Source organism: Macrosteles quadrilineatus, unplaced genomic scaffold (assembly GCF_028750875.1).
Source record: "Macrosteles quadrilineatus isolate MER2022 unplaced genomic scaffold, UCM_ALF_1.0 Scaffold_2__2_contigs__length_208266976, whole genome shotgun sequence".
In the NCBI taxonomy this organism is placed as follows: domain Eukaryota; kingdom Metazoa; phylum Arthropoda; class Insecta; order Hemiptera; family Cicadellidae; genus Macrosteles; species Macrosteles quadrilineatus.
Genome location: NW_026542595.1, coordinates 178,878,339 through 178,901,816, shown reverse-complemented (window position 1 = coordinate 178,901,816; position 23,478 = coordinate 178,878,339). Strand labels below are relative to the sequence as shown.

The following is a 23,478-nucleotide window of genomic DNA, read 5'->3' as shown; positions in this document are numbered from 1 at the left end:
TAAAAGGAACATATATTTTAAAGAGTTTTGATATGATAGCAGGCTTTCCTAAATAAGACGAATCCACTCTGACACAAGAACAACAAAAATACCCCCACCACAGCGAACCTGCAGACTAAGCGAATTTACATTTGCCTGTTTTGATTTTCACTTAAAGCTATTTCAATAATCTATGGGAAGTTCGCTAAAAAGAGACGCAATTTTTTAGGTAATTCAACTCACACTGTACAAGTTGGTGTAGACGTTAGGCTCGGGTCGTTCAGCAACGTACTTCCTCAGTCGTAACTCCTGGTCTCGTACCGTAGACAGCCTCTGAGTGAAGGGGACCTGGAGAGGGAAATGACGAGCTCCAATGATCAGTGCTTGTGCTTCCTCCACAGCCAATATAGACTCCAGCTCATCTATCTGTTAGTCAAGTGAGAGTTGAGGTTGGGAAGAATCACGTTTGTTTTCAAACAAATAACATTAACAATGAACTTTTCCACCAATTTTACCTGACCAACTTACAGAATAGAAATAAAGTATTATTATCTTTAAGTTACAACTAAAACAAGTTGATCCAGATTCTGATGGTTTAGCAATTAATCTGGCATTGGTCTTAAACTTTTTGTGAGCCGTTTTCAGCTATTTTAGTTAGTTAAAGTTGGGATCAATCAGCAGAAATCAGGCTTGAATGACAGATGTCGGTTGTACTTTATGGAATTTGGGGGTGTTTTATTTTAATTTTTTACCATGTTTTACTACTTCCAAAATAGGCAGTGAAGCACCATTAAACAAATAATAATGGCCAAACAGCCTAAAATTTCCTTTTAAAGCTCTAAAAGTAGTGGCACTTTTGCTAGTCCAGCAATAACGGCTGTATTTTGCAGAAGTTCATAATCCAACATTTTCAATAATCCGGCACCGCCAAGGTCGTGAACAAGGCGGGTTAGCGAGCATCTACTGTACTAGCAGAAAATATTTATGGCTCAAATTCACTGTCTAGAAGCCAATAAATGTAGTTAAGTTTAGGCTGCTGCAGTGATGAAATCCAACCATCATCGAATGTACAATAGGCTATGTTGACGTGCTTGGACCTTAAGTACACCTTTTCCATCAACCAATCTTTATCAAGGATGAACCCCCTTTCGATATTTTCCTATCCCATCATTCAACATGGCCAACCCATGAGACTCTCAAAATCTTGCCTGCAATTTTTGAAATCTTCAGAAAGAATGCAAAACCAACTGGATCAGCAAAATAAATTATAAGAGTTTGAAAATCTAAACACCTCCGAGCCCGTGTGTTTACGTTTACAGTTTGTATTTCACCCACCTCATCCTCTGTGTACTTGAGTTTCAGCGCCTTCCTTTGCACAGGATCAACCTGATCCTGGTGAGAGAAGAGAGTAAACTCCATCAGTCCCAGAACGGCCCAGGCTTGACCCGTCAGCAACAGTCCTTCAGCGTTCCCATCAGCTGCAAACACAAATGCATATTATCTTGAGCCTTATTTTGTGATTTTACATTTTTCTGATTTATTTTTAGTAACCCATAGGTAGCGAGTCTCTATTAACCAACAAAAAACTACTTTAAACTTAAGCAGTTTTTGATGGTTACAAACCAAAGTGTATTATCTGTTTTAACACTCTTAACAATTTATAAAATTTTGTTATTGAAACATTTTACAGAATATTAACATGAATTGGTCATTTAAAAAATGTAGAATACATAATAAAGTACTTACCACAACCACTTGACACCATTTTGTCCAAAATTTGCTCAAACGATTGCAAATATCTTGAAAGGTCAAACAATAATGATTCTGCTTCAGTTCCCAGCCCTAAACTCTTTATGTCTTCTTTAATCATTTTGAATTTCAAAATATCCTTTAAAAGCACCAGGAAGTTTCTTTCATGTGGTAGCAGCCCTATTTTGTTGTGTTTCAAATCGACAGCGGCTTCAGTTTTTTGTAAAAATGACTCATACAGTTTGATAACAGTTTCTGTTTCATTTTTTCTGGAAAGGAAATATCATAATTAATAAAAATAACATGCTTTGTAAATGATAAAAGTATGGGTATATTTTTAGTGTTCCTATCAGGACCCACACTTTGTTATACTACCTAAAGCACTTAATAGTACCTAAAGAAATAAGTACAAACGATTCCTTATCTTAAAGATCACTGTACTCACAATAGAAATCATTTACTTCCATTCTCCAAAGTAGGCTGTTTCTTTTCTCATTAAATACCACTTTCATTGGTAATACAAACATTTAAAACTACAAAAATTACACAAATTTGGATTTCAACGAACCTGTAATCTAGGGAGGTTGAAGCTAGACTTGGAATGCAGTTCCACACAACCTCAGCCAGTGTTGCCAACATTCTGGCATGTTGTTTGTAGCTGCGTAGTGGCGGAACTGCTAGACTATGATCGGAACTGTCGTGACATCCAGGATAAAGTAAAGCAGTGATGAACAACGACAGCACCGGACAATGTAGCGGGTACGTCTCCTTTATCATAAAGACATGTTGTCTGTTTGATTATATATAAGGACAGTTTTAATGTAAACTTAAATAATTAAAACTACATAAAGCCGTTCTCAATCATTGTAATTTTTTATTAGTGTATAACTTTTTGATATTTTTTTCAACTGTTTGTGTTGGTATGGTTGTACAGATTTATTAAAATGTGTTTAAACACCTTTATTTCATTGTTTTGACGCCAACAGTTCAATCATCTTCACCTCCTCAAACTTTGCTCCCAGGTGTTGAGATCAATAAAATTAACCAAGCAAAATTACAGAGAGATAAGTTAACAAACATAAGATTATTTACTTCTTGGAAATAAGTGAGATTATTAGATTTAAAAATGATAATTACTGTAAAAAACCGATCATCCAAAATAAAGAGGGTGACCCTGTTTGGATAACTTTTTTATTGGTTTATCAATGGCAGGAATTTTAAACCCAATTCGGTTCAAGGGGTTTTATCTTTTAAAGATAAGTTATGGATCAAAGAGATGTACAACAGTAGTCTTTATGTTATTTGAATTACTGTCACCTTGAAATCTACAACTGTATACTTCAAATCTATTTCTTAAAATAACAGTTGTTTTCTTAACATAATCCTTACAGTGTTTACGTTACCCACACCCACATCGCAAATAATTCCTGTTGTTTAGCTGATTTCCCATTGATTTAAATCTTTTACTATGATTTTGGTTGACCCTCGTTTTGGTTTATCGTAGTGTGGTTAACCACACAAACAATAACAATAATTATTTATTGTTTTATTAATAATTAACCTATTAAATTATATAATTTTATTATTTTAAGTTTTACTCTTTGATTATCCAATTAAGTTACCACTCCTTTATAGTCAATTTTATTGTGAACAAAATGGCAAAAGAGTTATTAATTTATTACCTAAGGTTTTCTTTCAATAATAATTAGAGTAAAAGTTGCTGACTGAGGGTACTGCAGGCAGCGAATTAATTCTTTCCCCAATGGGTTAAAATGACTATTACTGTACCATTTAATTATAACATTTATGCCTTCAAATAACAAGAAAAAATTGTAAAAATAAAAACAGGATAGATTTTCCTACCTTTTTCGACAAAGTAATTTCATCAGACTCAGAATTTAAGTTTTCGGACTGCAAAACCTGATCCCAAGTTAGCCACAGCCGAGCAGTCGCTGGCAGGGAGAGTTGTTTTGGCTGAGGAGATCTAGCGAGTAGTGATGGTAAGAACAGAGGAACACTCTTCAACCAGCTGTGCAGAGCGTCAGTCAGCTGGTCTGTCTCATTGTTGCCAACTGCAGCCATTAGATAGAGACACACAGCCGCTCTGATAGGCCACAGAGACACCTCCCATGTTGAATTCTTTAACAGTTCCGACTCTCCCATACGTTCTGATGAGTTCTGGTTGAGCTTGGATTTGACAAGTGTGGCCTCCAAAATTCCCAACTCTTCCAACACTGTAAAGTTATTTAATGAAATAACGGAAATTTGTTTACCGTTTTGGCTGGAGCACTGACAAAACATTATTAAATTGGCAATTAAATACTCACCTTACTTTAAACACTAAATTTGTTTTAACACGATGCCTACTACTTGCCATCACACTCCTATGAGGGGCTGGTAACACGTAGAATGTGTTAAATTTTAAAAATGGATTGAAGCTGTTTGATAATATGTTAAAAGTTATCTGTAATTAATTGTTTGATTGCTCATTGAAAGTGATACTTGATACTTTGAATTACTTCGATATGACCTGTTGGACTAAAGACTTTTTTTAGGAATGACTCATCCCCCACTGGTCTTGTAAGGAGTAATTTCCATTAGGTACTGGTTTGAAATCAATTTGTTTGCAATGGAAAGAAAAATCTTGCATTACAAAATTTTACACCAGGGGGCAGCTTTACTACGATTTCCAATATTTACTGTAAAATATTAATCCTACTAATATTATCCTATTCCTATTAATTAATTAATATTATAAATGAGAAAGTTTGGATGTATGGATGTATGTTTGTGACAAGTAAACGTGAAAAATACTGGTTGGATCGGGCTGAAATTTGGTGTGATGATAGTTCACATCCCCGATTAACATATAGACGCATTCTTATCTCAAAACTCCTTTCGGGCTCTGCCCCAGTGGCTCTGGAGTTTCCCATGTTAACCTTATGAGTAATCATATTTAAAAGGAATGAAAGAATTTTGTCAGCTGTTTCAACTATACAAGTTGGTTCTATGATATTAAATAGCATTAAAAAGTTATAGGGTTTACCAACAGGGTGCAGTACTATTAACTTTTTTGCATTTTGTGTCCTCTTCCCGTTGCAAAGCACGGGTACAACAGCTAGTTAATAAAATGATAAAAATATTAAGTCTTTATGTAGTACGCCTAAAGTATGTTAGTAAACTACCTAGTAAGCCTAAAGGAAAGTATGTTTAATCAAACACATGTCCTATTTATAGTAGATTACGCTACAAGGCCAGGATGTAGGTGTTTACGCTACGAGCATGACCGTTTCCGTGCGAGGATTGTCAAGCGAAGTACCGTTCTATGCGAGTACTGTAAACTTCATCCTGAATGAGTCAAGTACGATACTATATGCCACACTACCAGCAACAAATATAAAGTAAAAGTAAATCACAACCCATAAATTCAATCACACACAATAAGTACTGTTTATAGGGTTACGTTTAAAACCTTTCCAATATTTATATGTGAAAGTGCAATCTGCTTGACCTGTCTAATATTTATTGCAAAGCTTTATTGATAACCTAGTAAAGAAACTCATGGTCTTTTGGAAAAAAGGGCCATGGTCACCCAAGAGTAATCAGTAAATTTACCACATTCCAGCTGACTTTACCAGTCCCTTTCTGTGAAGAACGAATCTACAAAGAGCACAGAAACCAGCTGCTTACTGTGTGGCAAAAAAATATAAAATGTTTAAATAGCATTATAGTATTTTATGTACATATTACATTAAATAAACATAGCTTTACGACTAAGAGGAGGATATAAAAAACAACAATACCATTCTCTAAGCCGTCAGTTTGTCCAATAGATTCAATCAGCTGTGCTAGTTTAAACCTTGTGTATTTTCCTTCAGGTGACAGCAAAAATTCAACCCTCCTGAGAACTAAGTCTTTATTGTGTTCGTCAGGGAATGTTAAATCGATCATGTTCTCTAATCTGAAAAATTAAAGAATAGGTTTTACACAGTGAATCTTAATGTAAATTAGTTTGTAATTTTTTTTAATAACTAGAAACTATATTGTACAACAAATGGTCTTTAACTGTTAATATCCAATTTTGTATCAAGTTTTCATTTTTGGGTCAGAGGCAATTCCACCCTTAAATGTGTGTTCCATTTCTAGCTGGGTAGTTGAGAGGATATTTGTGTCGGTTCGATCATGAGAAAAGTCACAATCTTTTTAATAGTTTGAAACTGGTCCCAGCTGTCCTTGATCATTGGTCTGTAATAACTGATCTTAACAAAGAATTAGCAGATATTTGTCAGTAACAAATCTGTAATTTCCTTCATTCAACTCCTTATGTTCACTCATCTTTGTCTTAAAATACACACATTCGTCTATTGACGTTTATTCAATAAGAGATACTAATTAGTAATAGTTTATTTATAATAATTTCTTGCCAACAGACAAGTCAACAATTTTATGTTTAATATTTTTGTATAACAGCTTACTCTTTTTTCTCCCTTGTTTGTCCGCGCTTTTCCATGGGCGTTGGAATATTGCCTCTTTATAGCTCTTTCTGTTGTGTTTTTATAATTCAGTATAGATTAAAGTCCTTTTATTACTTTTAAAATCAAATAAATGCTTGTGTTCCATTGTTTTTGTGCTGAATTAATCCCCTCAGGGTTTCATTCTTCTTATTGTGCGTGTTCGTGAAATGGTTCTGAGGACATTCTTCGTGGACGTAGCGTCATCGGTCTATCGTGACACAAGAGATTTTTGTGAAAGATATTCGTTTGCGTTGAACTTTTACTTCAAGATAAAGATCCACCTTTTCCTAGTGACATTTCCCCCTCTTTGCACCAGCATAGCTTGTACACAACGCCTTCCCCATCTCCTTAAAGAACAACAGACACTGGTGAGTGACTTTCATATCATTAATTTAATTAAGGCGTTCGCAAGCTCTTTTGGTTCCCCATCTAATTGGGTGGTCTTTTGAATGATTCTCATATTTCAACTCTTTATTTCATGTTATTACCACATTTTATTTCCCCACCAACGTTGACGTTATCTTCTGTCATTTATTGATTTATTGCATTTATAAATTGGACGCAACTACAGTCGACAGGCTTGCTGCCCATGTCGGCTTATTCTTTATTAACATGTACGCTTACTTAAACATAGATGTAATGCAAAGGTTAATTTTATTTTATTCTTTTAAATTCACTTATATTTTTTTCTTCCTTTAAATATTTTTGTACATATTCTGTAAATACTTTGTTGGAATAAAGAGATAATTCATTCATGTTAATTCATTTCAAAATATCCTGAAATTATATTCTTGTGTTATATCATAGATAAAACATACTCCCTTAGTAGATTAGTCATCCTAATGGAACAGCTGAAGCCAATTTTATTGTTAGTTCTGTACGTCCAACTATAGAGGTTATGTTTTGTTTACAATTTGTTTCTTGTTATTGCAGTAATTTAAAACCTCGTTTAACCTAATAAAACGATATTAACATAAACAATAACTGGTCTCCTAGTTATATAACCAAATGGTAAAGCACAAAATCATCAAAATAACCCTAAAATAATAGAAACAAAATGTTGTCTACACTAGCGATCAGTGTGGACGTACATGAACTAGACGCAAAAAACAAGCTTCAAAATTTACAATGGGATGAGGAGTCTACTTGTGTTGCTTAGTCTATGGTTATATCATCTGAAATTAATTGAATTTTAAAAGTGTCTATCGAAGTAAACTAATTTTTAGGTATATAGTAAATTATTAATTACCTATGAACTGTCTCCAACACCTTGCCTTGCAGACGATTACTCAGAGGTAGAGGCTGACCCTTCAGCACCCTCACTCTGCGACTCAGACTGCGGACAGGCTGACTGAGCGAGGAAGAAGAACAAAGTGTCCACATCATCTCACCTCTGAAACATCACACCATAACACTCAACACTGTTGTACAATTAATTTAATTTTTGATTAAATTAAGTGAAATTTGTCTGAGGAGTGGTTATAAGCTAGTGCTTGCCATTTAATCTGAATGTCGCTGGCTCAATTCCAGGCAAGATCGATTCTGGACAAAGAGACAACTTTCTTGGGCTGTTAATGAATGATGCTACGTAACAATAGGTTTAAGTTATATAGTAACAAGACCAGGGTTTGGACCCTTCTCTTTAAAAAACATAACAAAATTCAAATAGCATAGATACAAACACACAGTAAATATTAAATGTGACGGTCCCAAAAATTCCCAGACCCATTACATATCAGTTGGGGAGGTTTTTGTTACACCCTCAGGAAACCCTGTCTTTACCGTCACAGAAGCTTTGCTTTATTTCAAATATAAAAAGAGGGTATGTAATATTGGACTGTTAACCTCCCAGCTTTTTGCGTCAACCAGTTGCCTCACCATAGAATATTCCGTCAGCGTGGCTCAGCGCTGGGTCAGGCCAACGTTCTCGGAAAGTGTAACGCGCATGGCTGGAATTTGCTGATACAGCTCAGCAAGTCGCTCAATGAAATCAGTTAATGCGCAACTATAGTTTGCCTAATGCCCTGATGAATCGTTAGGCAGCAGCACCGTCCAGGGCTTGCACTGACGTCACGCGGCATAGCCGCAACGTGATTGGTTGGTTCCCCTCCACGCCCAACTCTGGGCTATGGGCAGAGCGCACTCGGTTGAGTTAGTCTAAATTCTAAATTCGGCTCGGTCGGTCATCTAAATTGTCGCCTTTCCCTCACTCTTCTAAAATGTATTTTAACATGAAAATCTGTAACTTAACTTTGTAAATCTAAGCGACTCATATCCAAATTGTATTCTTTCTCAATCGTCAGCTAGTATTGGTAACTATTAATAAGTATCGTGTTTGTAAACTAAACGTAGACTAATCAGTCATCTTTCTGCAGCAAGTCGATAGCTAAATACTTTACTACTGTTTTTATCATAAGTAAATAAATTATTTATTCGTAGTGCATTTTCGTTGCTTCATTCGGCTACCTGTCACATAAACCCAATAATTTTACATAAACCACTACATAAATTATATTTCTTCTATCTTTTCTGGCTTAATAGAAACCGAACATTTTCCTTAGCAAACTATAAACGTTCATTTTATTCAAGATAAATATGAACTTGAAAATTCATGTTCAGATATAAATTATGACTGCTTGTATCTTATTAAGGTTAGTATTAATAGAATATTCACTTAACTATTTAAACTCTTTCAAACCCTTACCTTTAAACTTAAATTAAATCTCTTTACCAATTGATTTAGTGATACTTCAATACTCTTTTCTCTTTTAGGTACACACCCAAAATAAAATCAAAACTGAGGATGTAAATCAGATTTTACAGGAATCGTCTGTTATTGATATCGTAAGTCGTAATTTTACCGTAGTTTTACCTCTTCAACATATCTAGTGGGAGTCTAGGAAGCAAGTACTTCTTGACCCAGTGTACGTGTAGACTGAGCAACATCAGTAGTTCCTTCTCTACTTCCATCTCACGGCTGCGGCTGACAAAGAGCTTACGTCGGGCGACCTGCGCCAGCCGGTGACCCCAGTGGAAGGCAGAGATCAGTTGGCAACACTGAGTCTCATCTAGTTGCCAACCTCTGCTATCCAACAGTTGGTGCACCTGGTCTTCCAGAGACTCCAGGAACAGACTCAGCTCCAGAATGACTTGCGATCGTACACTGGCTATGGTCACTTGGCCTGCGGAAAATATTCATCACAACTTTAAATTGAACAGATTTTATATTAATGGGGTCACCGCACTAAACCAACACTTGAAACTTTACATTAAAAGCCACCATTATACAGGTATTAAGTTTTTCATATCGATAAATCCATAAAAAGAGAAAAGAAACTAGTAGTTTTATGCGACAACTGAAAAAATATGACAAACAAACCAGTTACCTTGTGCAATTTGTTTACCTGCTGCTTAACCTAATTAGAATTTTTTTTGAATAGTCCTACATTATGTTTAGCTCCAAAATCTTTTAAAAGTTCATATTTGATGTTTAAGTATTATATTACTTTGTAAAAAAATATCGTATGTTGCTGATTTAAGATTGTCTTTATATTGATAGATTTATTTATCAATTATTTTTATATACAGCATAAGAAATTTCATTTTACATATCCCTGATAAATTACGCTGATTGAAATTCGCTACTTATCTTTACACTACATTTAAGAACAGCAACAGCTCAGTTTTCTTAATATGTTTTCAGCACCTTGATAACGTGCACACTGCGCTATGATAAAACTATTGTCTATTGATGAAATAGTCTCTTTCAAACAATCAAGAAAAAATTTAATTTATTAATAAAATTATGATTCATTGAAGAACAAATAATATTTGTTGTTAAATTGTTTTACAATATTATGCATTCCAAAATGGTTCTAATACTATAAAATGCACATATGAAGTAATCAACAATTATAAAGTCAAAGTAATGAAATTAACCTTTGTTATACGATGTGGAAAAATCCAACGCAGACATTTTTTTTACACTCTTGTTATCCACTTCTCCAAGTTTCACCCCGACTTGTAAATATTGTTTGAAATAGTAGAGCAGTGCAATCGTTTTATTCTCACTATCAAACTTCTCATGGTCTAACAACCAAGATGAAACTCTCCGTAAATCCCAACACAAATCCTTACGATTCACTCCTTCTATGCTGTTAAATTTTTCCTTTTTGATAGCCTGAAGAACTGTTGATGTCAAAAACTTTTCCAGCTCAGAAAGTTTGTTCCTAACGTCAGTATCTTTACAAGACATTACTTTCGTTAGAATATAACTACGTTTCGTACTCAAATGGTTTTCTGATAAACAGCATAGCGACGTGACAAGTATTTGTGGAAGGAGATTTTTCATGTCTTTGTCAAAAAATTGTTCACTTAATTTGGCTTTTTCAAGGTCATCTTTCAGCAAATCTTTCAGACTATGATTTTCAGAAGTTGCTGAGAGTCGTAGGGCAGAAGACAACAAAGCACATCTCTGCTGTAGCAGCGCAAATGAAGAGTTTTCTTGAAGGTCAAGTGTTGATAATGTTGATGTACGAACATCCAGGACGTCCCTGACATCTGATTTCAATTCCAAAATTGGCTTTTGTGAATCAATTATTTCATCAAGTAAAGAGGTACACCTACAAACAGATGACAAAGACAGTTCAAGTTAGCTTGCAAAATATTTATTTACATATCTGAAGACCTTATAGAATGCATACAACTGTACTGTGTAGGCTTATAATTCATACAATATTCCCAACAAAGCTGCACACTCAGTAAATGTCTAGTTAATATACTAATTTTTATTTTTAAACTTTATAATGAGCAAAAATACATAACTTACTTATATAACTTATATGACTTTATAAGATCTAAACCTAGAATAAAAAACACTGGCTTGGTAAGTACATCAGTTAACTGTGAAAATGAACATACAAATTCGTATTTATTGTTGAACTTTAAAAGCAGACAATGGAGTAATTAATCTGCCAAATTTTAAGAGTGTATATATACCAAATGATCTACACCAGTGGGCTAGTACTGTCTTCTTAGTTAACAATAATTTGAAATTTGTATTAATAGAAATTTAGCCTAAAAATTTATATTCAAAATGTATCTTATACATTCAGTTGTTCATCACCTCTGCCGGTGATCAAAGGTCAGTTGGCGTCCCTGTACGTAAACATCGCCACAAGCCAATCGTAAGGCCTCGTAAAAACTCTGCCCTCTCAACACTTGTTGCTGTGTTAACGACGCCACTTGTAACAGATGATTGAGCGTCACACTTTCCACACCTGAGGAAGAACAAAACAATGAGTTACATGCATTATAATGCCTCATAACTATAATTCCTTCTAATGCCTTGTGTGTGTGCACACGGACAACTTTAGCTTGTTTAAAAAATGTTGCAAATTACAACAATGATGAACAATATCAATATCAGTTTTTACTGCACTTTTCTCTCTTATCACGATTGCAATCTGTGATCACAGCGCCACCGACTGTTATTATCTACCGCGGTCACCATCGTCACACGCCATAGCGGCAAAATCTCACAATAGCAGAACCAATACCACCTTCTCTTGGGATAGAGGCAAAATCTTTATCCACTTGCAGTTAAGGAGACATCATCACCATCGCCTGCTATACTAGTGAAATGCAAATCTAGTTTACAATAGTTTCTCGTTTGTTAATGTGTATCAAAAAACAACACTGACATACTGGAAACAACCCACCCTTAGAACCACCCTTAATATCAAATCAAATAAAATCAAATCAAATCATTCTTTATTCATTATACATAAAATAACATGTATTGAATAGAGTCAAATAGGCTATAAATACATATAACTACATATTACAAAGTGCTTAAATTAAAATATACTATTAAGATAAATGAAGAATTTCTAATTGAATATATTAAAAATATAACACTATTGCAATCACAATAACATTAGCAGTTATTAAAATAAAAAACATATACCCATTTTCCGGGCTTAAGTAAAAATATACACAGAAAAGAAAAAGTATTACTAATCATTGTGAAAATTTAAATTGTTCCCCTAATTTTGCTATGGAGTTCAAATTATGTAAGCTACTAATTTTTATTGTTTAAAAATTCTTCTATGGAATAAAATGAAAATTTAATTAAAAAGTCTTTTAGTGTTCTTTTAAATTTATTCAAATTGTCTTCCGTCTTTATATAAGCCGGCAGGTGTTGCAAAAAAATCAAACCTGAATAATAAGTTTTCTTTTTTAAAAATTCCAATTTATGTCGGGGTAGGTTAATTTTAAACCTAGTGTTATAGTCACCAGTATTGCTTGAAGTGGATGACAATTGAATTTGTTTTGCATAGACAGATGCTTCATATATATACAGACTATACACCATTAGGATTTGTAATTCCTTAAAATATCTCTTAGCTGATTGTTTTCTTTGCAGTTTCATCATTAGACGAATAGCTCTCTTTTGTTTGATAAGGATAGAATCCAAATTGGTCTTTGATGTTGCTCCATAAATAGATATTCCATAAGCTATGTGACTATGCAGTAATGAAAAGTATATTATCCTCAAAGTGTCTATGCTGCAGATCTGAGACATCTGTCTCAAAGCACATACACCAGAAGTCAATTTTTTAACAACATGTTTAACGTGATTGTCCCATGTAAGATTTTTGTCGATAATTAAACCAAGAAATTTAGTCTGTTCAACTTGGTCTATCTTGTCATTGTTTATACAAATTTTTGCTTCAAATTTTGTTGTTGATTGTTTGGTTGAAAAATATATGAAGTTTGATTTATTTGCATTTATAAGAAGATTTTTTTCTTTTAAAAATTCATGAGTTACTTGAAGATTTTTTGAAGAAGATGTTTCAATTTCAGAATTAGAATTTCCATTTAGCAGGATATTAGAATCATCAGCATACAGACACATGGATCCGTCACTCCCAGGAATAGTCCCAGGCAAACCTCTAATATAACAAAGAAATAGTAGAGGGCCCAGGATCGATCCCTGGGGGACTCCATATCGTAGTGTCTGATGCTGTGATTGAATTTTTTCAATGTAGTTTATTTTATAATGTTCTATGATGTCATCCACTTCAACAAACTGGTGTCTATTTTTAATGTAGGATTCAAACCATTTAAGTTCTTTACCACGGACTCCAAGTTCATTTAAAACGTTAATTAATTTATTGTGCGACACACTGTCAAAGGCTTTACTGAGGTCTAAGAATATTCCTACCACCTTTTTCCCTTTATCAATTGCATTTATTATAGACTCTATAAATTCTATACCAGCTGTTACTGTGGATTTTCCTTTTCGAAAGCCATGTTGCTCTTTGTCCAGTAACTGATTGATTTCAAGATATCTAGACAGCTGAATATAAACTATACGCTCATAAATTTTGGAAAAGGCAGGTAAAATTGAAATGGGACGATAGCATGATGGATCTTTAGGATTACCTTTTTTAAATATGGGAATAACTTTAGCCAACTTTAATTTGGATGGAAATATGCCTGAAATGAGAGAGGAGTTTATTAAATGTGTTAATGGTTTTGATATGAAAAGTAGTGATTTTTTAATTAGAGTAATTGGTATTTCATCATGCCCAGAAGAAATTTTATTTTCAAATGACAGCACGACTTTTTTAAGATGGTCTTCTGTTATTGTTTCAAATTTAAAAACGTTTGTCATGGCAGTCACTTTTTTTTGGGTGAAAATGTTGTGATTTGATGTTGAATCAATGTTTGGCAAAATAAGCTTTTCAACAGCAGTTGTAAAGAAATTGTTGAAAACATTACTCACAGCAACAGGATCTGATATTTGGTTATCATTTTGAACTAAGATTATTTTGGAGGGGACAGTTTGTTTTGATTTTAGTGAAATCTCATTTTTTATTATATTCCATGTAGTCTTTGTTATGTTCCTAGATTTTCTAAATTTATTTTGGTAAAATTTTTGTTTAGCACTGTTTATGGATTCCTTTAACTCTTTTTTCTTTACTTTTATTGTTTTATATAACAGTGAATTCCTTTTTGCTCTAGTATATGTTACTAGTTCATGGATTTCACTTTTTTTCCTTATTATTTCATTTGAATTCCATTTACATATATTTGATACTTTTTCTACACACATCATTTTGGGGAAATTAGTGTTAAAAATGTGACTGAAAGTAGACATTAAATTTTGCATCCACCGAAGATTGATAAACATCATACCAGTGTTCATTACTTAAGTCACTAAGGAACATTTTAAAATTATTTTCAGTATACTTTCTGCATAACCTCTTCATTACCTTTTTGTTTGTACTGTTAACATTTTGTATTTCAAGCAATTGAGCATCATGATCAGATACATGAGTAATAACGCCTGAGACATTTAATTTTGTTTCAAAAATGCTGGTAATGAAGTTATCAATTGCAGTAGCTGATTTATCAGTAATCCTAGTTGGAAAGTCAACCCTATAAGACATGTTATATATATTTATGATATTTAAAAATTGATGGTACACATTATCATGATTTAAAACATTAATATTTATATCACCTGCTAATATGATGTTCTTGAACCTTTTTGTTAATAAATCTAGAGTAATATCCAGTTTTGCTAAGAAAGGTTGGATATATTTATATTCAGGAGTTCTATATAACCCTAACAATATAAACGACATACCATCTAGTATGATTTCAGTCATACAGCACTCAAATTCTTTCTCCAAAATAAGTTTTTGAATTCCTTTAATATGTACTGTTTTAAAATTTACATAGTTACTAGTAAGTATTAGAACACCACCCCCAGTGGTTGAAGATCTGGTCCAATAGGATGCTATTTTATAATTTTTCAGATTAAAATGAAACAAATCTGTCTCTTTCATGTTAATTTCTGTTAGAACAACAATATCTGGCTTAATTTCATCCAAGTTTACTTCCAAAATGCCTATACGGGTTGATAAATTTTGAATATTTTGATGAAGAATTAGAAAGTTTTGAGTGCTGTTTACAGAATGTGTTAATTGGTTGCTAGATCTTGGCCTATTTTTCTTAAAAAAGTGGTTACATTATGACATGATGTATTAATAGAATCACAGGTTAGGGGTAGGGAATTCAAGACAGGAGTGAACAATTGGCAATTTAAAGGTACTTCATTCACTGCACCAACACTATCACGTATGATTATAATACAACAGCCATTGTAATTTATTTGAAAAAAAAAAACAATGTTGGAGAACATTGAACAAGACCTTTAAAACCCACTTACCAATGGATACATTTTTCACTTGTTCATGGATATTCATCAATGCTTTCTGCCGGTTGTAGTGAAAGATTCCCATGCGACTCAGGATAGCTTGAAGATCCATAAACTGCATTTTGTTCTCCTCTGGTCCAAGAAGACAAATCTCAACACCTCTGTTTCTCATAGCTCTGCAAAAATATGTTCAAAACATCAATCACTATTAAAACACATGAGAGGCTGCAAGCAAACAAGCATTCCAATTTAGTTTTATGTTAAGTGTTGATCAATAAATTGTTGACTAAATTAAATTAGGACAGAGATGGAAGAAAATTCAATTGGTGGTTCCAAGTATTTTTTGTTGTTAACCCATTGGAGACTGAGTATTTTATTCCCTGACAATACCTGAAGAACCCTATTAAAATGGGCCAATTTACAGATCTTTACTAAAATAACTGTAAAAAATTTAATTTTTGACCCAAATACATAAAACCTATGTTTTTATTTGTCTAAAATAAATTTCCTCTCATGTCATATGGTTTTAAACTTTAAAAAAATATTTTTGTTAATAAAAATATATTAAAAAAAAAAATTAATTTTTCAAAAGCAAGCATAAATAAAATTTATTTTTTTGAGCCCATTAGTTATACAATTGATATATTTGTGTGCAGAATTTATTTCCTTACGTGGAAATGTCAAGATTATTTCTGTAGGACTTATACTTTTTTATATATTTATTATCGTAAAACAATGCATTCATCGAAAAACCGACATATTTGCCAATATTTTCAAATAGCCTACTAAGAAGAATTATAGATCCAGAGGTACTTTATTTTCAGTGTTGGGAAGTAGCGCGCTACAAGTAGCGACGCTACAAGTAGCGACGCTACAGTAGCGCGCTACTTTTTTAGTAGCGTCAGCTGTAGCGTCGCTACTTTTAAGATTTTGTAGCTAGCTACATTTTTAAAGTAGTTGTAGCGGAATTTTAGCTACTTTTCTCGCTACATTAACATTGTTTGAGATAGTGATTTTTACCATAACCTCAACCTTACGTGAAACAACATCTTTCAAACTGAGATTTCCAAAACAATTAGGCCTACTTTCTTGGCTTCATACAGCTGGTTGCAGCCGTTTCATTCCCTATTACAACGTTGTGTGGACATGGAGGCCATTAAATAAGTGTTATCCACATTTTCAGCTTTCATTTCCTTAATTTACTACTCTATGATTACTGTCAGATAAAATAAAATCGCTAGATGCAGACGACGTTTAAACGTTACCGGTACCAGTGACAAGACAAGCTATTGAATGCTTGCAAGTGATTGACAGGGAAATTAGTAATCAATTTAGTTTCTTTGTTATATTGATAGTGTTTTAACTAGGGTTTTAATGGAAACCAACATTAAACCTTAAACTAATGAGAAAGCTGGTCTATCAACCTTTGCTTCAGCTGTTGATTGTGGTTCATCGTCACAAGCCCTTCCTTGGTTAGATTACAAAGATTTTTCAAAGGTTTACTAAATTAACAAAGAGGAAATTACCTGATGAGATTTAAAATATGCCTAGACTACATGATAATAGTAACGAAAAAATCTCCATATAACATGAAACTTACATTAAAAAAATAGCATAGTTTGCTCCTGCTAACAGCTCTATTCCTAGGCTATGCTATGGTTTAATGACGAATACCAAGTTTAATTATTAGGAATGTATCTGTTTAGTCCTTGCAAGAACAAAGCTACTATAGCCAACTTGTTACATTGCCAAGTAGGCCTACATGTTATTTTTACTTTACAAATTTCAACATGTTTAAATTAAAAGCCGATTTCAGTATAAGTTGCTGAATACTGTTTTCTGTACCAACTAGGTTGAAGCACAATTTGCCCTATGCATAATGACAATAAAGGACGATTTCTTGACATTGAAAAGTGTTATTCATAGAACAAGTAACTTATCACTATGGTTAAAAGTTATAGCAATGTCGTTTTTAACATTTAAAGTAAAGAAAGAAAAAACACTCCAATTTCAATAGCATAAATCGCTCGGTAACACAAAAAAGTATTTTTAAATCATCGTTTTACAGTTTAAGTGGTCTTAATTGTTGATATAAGACATATATAAATGAATCTATATTAAAGAAATAAAATGAGCTTTTAAAATATAGTTTGGTTGTATGTCCTTTGAACTTAATGAAATTTACATATAAGATGCTTAAAAATAATGCAATATTGAAAAATAAGTACTAAATATGATGGGACACCCAACTATTTGATGCTGTTTTTGTAATGTTAGGTTTATAATGCCAACAAATTAAATAAAATCTAGGAATAATTTGTTTTCTAAGTAATGTTAGATACAATACTGACATTTCTTGTTTAAATGTTTGTTCAATAAAAATGTTGTTGCAATTAATTTTACATTTACCTAATGTGTGTGGAATAAAAAGTAACGTCTTTGGGAAAGTAGCTAAAATTGTAGCTGTAGCTACATTTCATTGTAGCTGTAGTTGTAGCTAGCTACTTTTTCTGAACTGTAGCTGTAGCTGTAGCTAAGCTACTTTTTTTGGAAATGTAGCAGTAGTTGTAGCTAGCTACATTTTAAAAGTAGCTTCCCCAACACTGTTTATTTTATTGATTATCCTTGGAGAAACATATACATAGAGGAAGTAAAACAATGGAAACAAAAAACATGACTACTCACCATAATATTGTTATTTAGCCTCGGAGCTAAGGGATGTCGGGATGTCCATGATATAGGCCTACACAATTTTCAATAACATACAAGTTTTGCTTGCACTTTGTAACTAAAACTGGCCAAAACTAAAAACTAATACTAAGCTGTACACTATTTACAATGACCTTGATTTTCTGGATATTCTAGTAGTTGATCTTGGTGTGGTACGCCTCGTAACATTCCTCTAGATGGAGTGGCACAGCGCATTTTTTATAGAGTCATCTCGTTTCGGAGCAAATTTTGTTTTTATAACACACCTTGCAGTTTCTGGTTGGTAACTGTTTTTTCTCTGTAGGAGGGATTAGCATGGGGAAATGTCCCCATGTTTTACTCTGCAACCGCATTGAATTGTCCTTTGAAGGCCGACCAGGAGATAAACGAGTAGGCAGTTGAACGCGTTCAAGGATTTGCTCCACCAAATCAATCCTATAATCTCTGTAGTGTATTTTTTTACCTTTAATTTTCTCCATATGCAGAAAGAGTTAAAAATTACCATGTCCATCAGATAAAAAAACAGTTTTTTGTATGATTTTATAGTTCTTCTCATGATGGGATGGCTGGCCAACATCTGGTCCTGAACATCCACACCAAGCATACCCTTATTGTATTCTATCACACTTTTGGGCTTTATCACTTCCCACACTATACCTTTCCTTTGAATCACTTTATCTACAGTCATTTCAATTCCAGCATGTATTGTTGAAAGAACATGGAAATCTTTCCTATCCTTCCATTTCACAGCTAGGATGCCATCCTTGCTTCGACGAATCGCTTGCCCTATTTCCAAATTTGCAGAATCAAATTCTTCTGGCATGTTAATTCTTTCTAGATTTACTGTGCCTACAACATGTGTTTTTCTCTCTAACAACCGCTTACATAACCCAGGAGAACTGTACCAGTTATCGATATACAAAATATGGCCTAAATCAAGTACTGAATCAGCCAATTGCATAACTACAGCTTCACTAGCTGGGATGTTAGGAGCCTTATCACCTCCTGTATATATCTTGAAATCACCACAATAACCACTAGCACTTTCACAAAGTTTATAAATTTGTATGCCAAAACGAGCCCTTTTTTTTGGATTGAACTGAACGTATGATAACCGTGCCCTTAGCTTGACAAGACTTTCATCGATCGCTATATTCTGATTCATAGTGTAGGTGTGCATAAACTTTGTTTGCATGTAGGATATAACAGGCCTCAGCTTCTTAAGCTTGTCTCCTTGCTCAGCAAACTCTTCATCTGCAAAATGAAGAAATCTTGAAATAAGTTTGAAGCGCTAGTATGTCATCACCTCAACGTATATGGGTGTTTCAAGTATTTTTCTGGATGTCCAGTACATTTTTATGGTGGGTTTTCTCACTTGACCCATCAAAATATATAAGGCAAAATAGGCCTTTAGCTCAGGGATGGTTAGCGGTTGCCACTTTTCGTCATCAAATTTTTTTCTTCGGTTAGGTTTGGCCAGTTGTGTTGCGGCATAGTCATTAGTTTCCTGAAAAACCATGGCAAAAAATTCTTCTCCCAGAAATAGTGATGTGGGCCGGGCATATGCCCCGTGGGCGGGTCGTTTATAAATGGGCATATGCCCGGGCATTTGCCCAAAGCGATTTTAAGCGCCCAAAAACTGGGCGTTTATAAAAAGTTCAGTTTAAGGCGCAATACAATAAAACCTGTAATATATTCAGTGTGGTATTTTAAATAAATATTTTTCTAAATTGTAAAATAAAATCTTATTTACTGATTAAGCAGGTTTCTACTCTGTAATTCATAAATATGTGCACAAGATAAATTTATAATGTCTAATTAATTAAATTTAAACTTAAGTATTAAGGTTTTGTTAGTAAAACAAGTGCTTTTTAACCACAATGTAAATTTCCTAACATAAAAAGCCAACTATAAAATTATTTTTATTCATATATATATGTTTATATATATATTCACAAATTCTACTGGAGTTAGGGCTATTTATCAAAATATACTAAATATACTAATTTTATAAAAACAATAAGTACCATTTTCATTTTAAATTTTTATTAAATGAAAAGGGTAAGGGTACTAATTGTTTTTATCAAATTATTGCCCTTATATATATATATACAAGGGGCAAGGGTTGGTAACACTGTCTCAGGATTTCTGATGTGGCAAAGAAAATTAATTCTATTACATTAGCCAGATATTTTAAATAAAAATAAACCTATGAAGTTATTTTCAGTCTAAATTATTTCCTCTTGTTGACAAAAGAAAAGTGTTGACTCTCTAGTACCGTACTGACTTCCTACCAATATAATTAAAATTATACATTTAATTATTTTTTTTTATATAGACTATTATGTAAATATCTAATGTTAGAGGTTTAAAAAGTTAACTAGAAGAGTAGTGTTCAATTTAATTTCCATTAATTAGGTTTATTAGCCTTTAATTGGATAAACGCCCGGCGCTTATGGATTTTGGGCGGTTATTTGGGCAAATGCCCTGGGCATTTGCCCCGAGATTTAAACGCCAGGGCGTTTTACATCGCTACCCAGAAATGCCTCCAGACACTGGAAAGCACTAGGATTGTCTCCAAGTTTTCTGGCTGTAGCAGGATTCAGTCCAGAGACATCAACATAGGGGAATTCTTTTGGTACGTTGTCCTCATCAGCCCATACCCAAGCATCTGGCCTCTTCTTCCTTTTTCGTTTTCGTTTCCCAACTTGTTCACGATCTACATCCCTTTCACCTCTTACTCTTCCCCCTCTGCCCCGACCTCTAACATTTTGTCTTCCACCCCTAACCCTAGGCCCATCCCCTTGTCCTTGTTGATTATGTTCTTCCCTCCCTCTACCCCGACCTCTTACATTTTTTCTTCCTCTACCCCTAACCCTTAGCCTATCACCTTGGCCACGCTCTCCTTCGCCACCTAGGCCTACTTCAATATCCATAGGCTGAGACAAGTCCTCTGTTACACCTAGACCTAACACAGGCTGAGGGAGTTAATTTTTCTCAGTTAGGCCTATTTCTAGGCCTAACATAGGCTGAGGCAAATCATTCTCTTCAGTTACATCTAGGCCTAAATCATCAATAAATGAAACACTGCCATTGCATCCTACCTCCTCTAAGCTTACACTCGCGTCTTCAATGTCACAACGGAAGTCCTCAAGTGCAATATTTACAAGTTCGTCACCACTTTCACTTTCATTATCCGAGTCTATCTCTGATTCACTATTCTCATCCAACAAACGATCTATTTCGCTTGAAAATATTTCATCAAAGCGATTTGACATGATAAAAATAACCACATAAACATTCACTACTGAAACACGCACTAAAACAATAACAACTAAAAAGCAGACGTCAATTGTAGCAATCGCGGCAAAACGAAAACTTTGATCAGATGTTTTACTTCCATACAAAGAGTAAACCATATAAAACCAGACACTAGAATAAAACTAAGCTTCTGCTGTTTCCGTAAATACTAATTTCAATCCAGTTCAGTACAACTGGAGCGTTTTTCTGAACGTCTGCATCATCACGAGCCAGGCTCGTGATAGAGCCTTTGGGCCACATAACCCCATCACGAGTCTTATTCGTGAAAAGTCTCCAAAGGGTTAAAAGATGATTTTTCACACTATCGTTTTGTTTACTTTCTAAAGACAAAAATGAAGTATTCGACAAGTTAAAAGAACTAATTAGTCATGTTAGAAATCAAATAGGAAAAACATTCAAAGTGCTACAAAAACGGATTGTGGAGTTTGTAAATATAGAAATTGAAGATATGTTGGCAAGTTTTGTCCTGAACAAAATCGTGATTTTAGTGACAATTTTAGACAATACTAATTATTTACTCATTAATTAAAATCCATATTTTTTAGCCCCTGAGCTGATCTTCTGACTAAAATCAATAAATAGAGTTACCTTCGTCAATCAGCTCATAGCAGTTGTAACATTGTTACGGCCGTTTCAGAATCTCCTTGCCATCATCAGACGTTCAGCGAACTTATTTTAAATGGCAAACTACAATTCAAATCACACATAATTTTCAATAGTATTTTAAATCAGAGGAAGGATTCAAGACCAAGAAGTCAAAGTACAAATGATAATGCCGCCGCTGACATGACACCGCAAGAATGACTCCAGTCAGCTACTTGCTCGAGTGCGGATATGTGTAATCAACAGGCCTGTTTAGTCAAAAACCCCCGTTTATGTTTCGTCGCGTGTGACAGTTTGTGTTTTTTTATATTAACGACGCCACTAAGGCTGAACGTCTGATGATGGCACGGAGATGCTGAAACGGCCGTAACAATGTTACAACTACTATGAGCTGATTGATGAAGGTAACTCTATTTATTGATTTAGTATTTACTCATGCTGACACTCTCCAAATACCTATTGAGTCATACAAATATTCAAGAATAAAAAAACAAATTCTTTACGAACTCCACCATTTAAATCCTTATATCTACTCTATTAATAAACATTTTAAACAAGAACCTAAGACAATATTAAAACTATGAAAAGGGAAAAAAAGTTTGTGGACCGAGTCAAATGTTGGTATGAAAGATTCATACCGATGGGTCGGAACCTCTAGAATAAATTAAAATAACATATTGGTGAATAAAATCAAGAACACAGTGCTGGTATAAGCCTTAAACTAGCTTATGTGTAGTCTTGACGAGAGCTCGGTAGATACCTTTATTTATGGACAACCATTGCATTTTTTACAAAGCACAAAATAATTAAAACAATGGCTAAACTATGAAATTTTGCTGTGGTGATAATTCATTATGAGAAATGCCATAGTTTCTTGTTTCTGTCCTAATAAAGTGCCAAAAGTATTAAAACAATGATTTTACCTGGATATTTCGCCATGGTTAGGATTCATGATGAGAAAGAGCCTAAAGTCAGGGTGAGGTTTGATAGTGACGAGCCGTCCATCAGCGTCCACTCCCCTCTCCCCCACCACCAGCTCGCCCCCGGGCTCCAGCAGTCCGTTGAGACGGTCCAGGACTGCGGAGCTGCATAGGTTAACATTATCCACTGCCAGCCAACAGCCTTCACGTAGACACTGGACAGTTGCAAAATGTTTAATTACAAAACTAGAGCTCTTAAGCTGTAAATATAAAAATAGTTCCTGGAGAGTAATACTTACTTACTTACTTTGTTTTGAAAAGTTTAATTATCACTAAAATCGATAAACTTTTGATGATCGGTTTACTATAAGATGTTAGCGTACGTAAGAAAAGGTGATGTCAGCGGTATGTCTGCATTTAGCTATTGGTCTGCTTTTAACAAAGGCGAATT

General features: G+C 34.0%; 1 protein-coding gene across 2 annotated transcripts in view; it reads right to left on the bottom strand.

Annotated features, from left to right (window-relative positions):
* LOC128988155 (midasin-like) overlaps window positions 1–23,478 on the bottom strand; it is a 64,693-nt gene that overhangs the window by 35,234 nt on the left and 5,981 nt on the right. Inside the window, exons 4-15 of one of the 2 annotated variants that reach the window (XM_054409384.1) lie at window positions 23,031–23,242; window positions 15,487–15,650; window positions 11,368–11,521; window positions 10,182–10,864; window positions 9,115–9,424; window positions 7,492–7,635; window positions 5,532–5,689; window positions 3,592–3,962; window positions 2,297–2,496; window positions 1,726–1,997; window positions 1,315–1,457; window positions 223–405 (exon numbers count right to left, since the gene is read on the bottom strand). In XM_054409384.1, the coding sequence (XP_054265359.1) occupies window positions 223–405; window positions 1,315–1,457; window positions 1,726–1,997; window positions 2,297–2,496; window positions 3,592–3,962; window positions 5,532–5,689; window positions 7,492–7,635; window positions 9,115–9,424; window positions 10,182–10,864; window positions 11,368–11,521; window positions 15,487–15,650; window positions 23,031–23,242 (2,994 nt within the window). The remainder of the gene's footprint in view (window positions 1–222; window positions 406–1,314; window positions 1,458–1,725; window positions 1,998–2,296; window positions 2,497–3,591; window positions 3,963–5,531; window positions 5,690–7,491; window positions 7,636–9,114; window positions 9,425–10,181; window positions 10,865–11,367; window positions 11,522–15,486; window positions 15,651–23,030; window positions 23,243–23,478) is intronic. The other variant, XM_054409385.1, reaches the window with a different exon arrangement.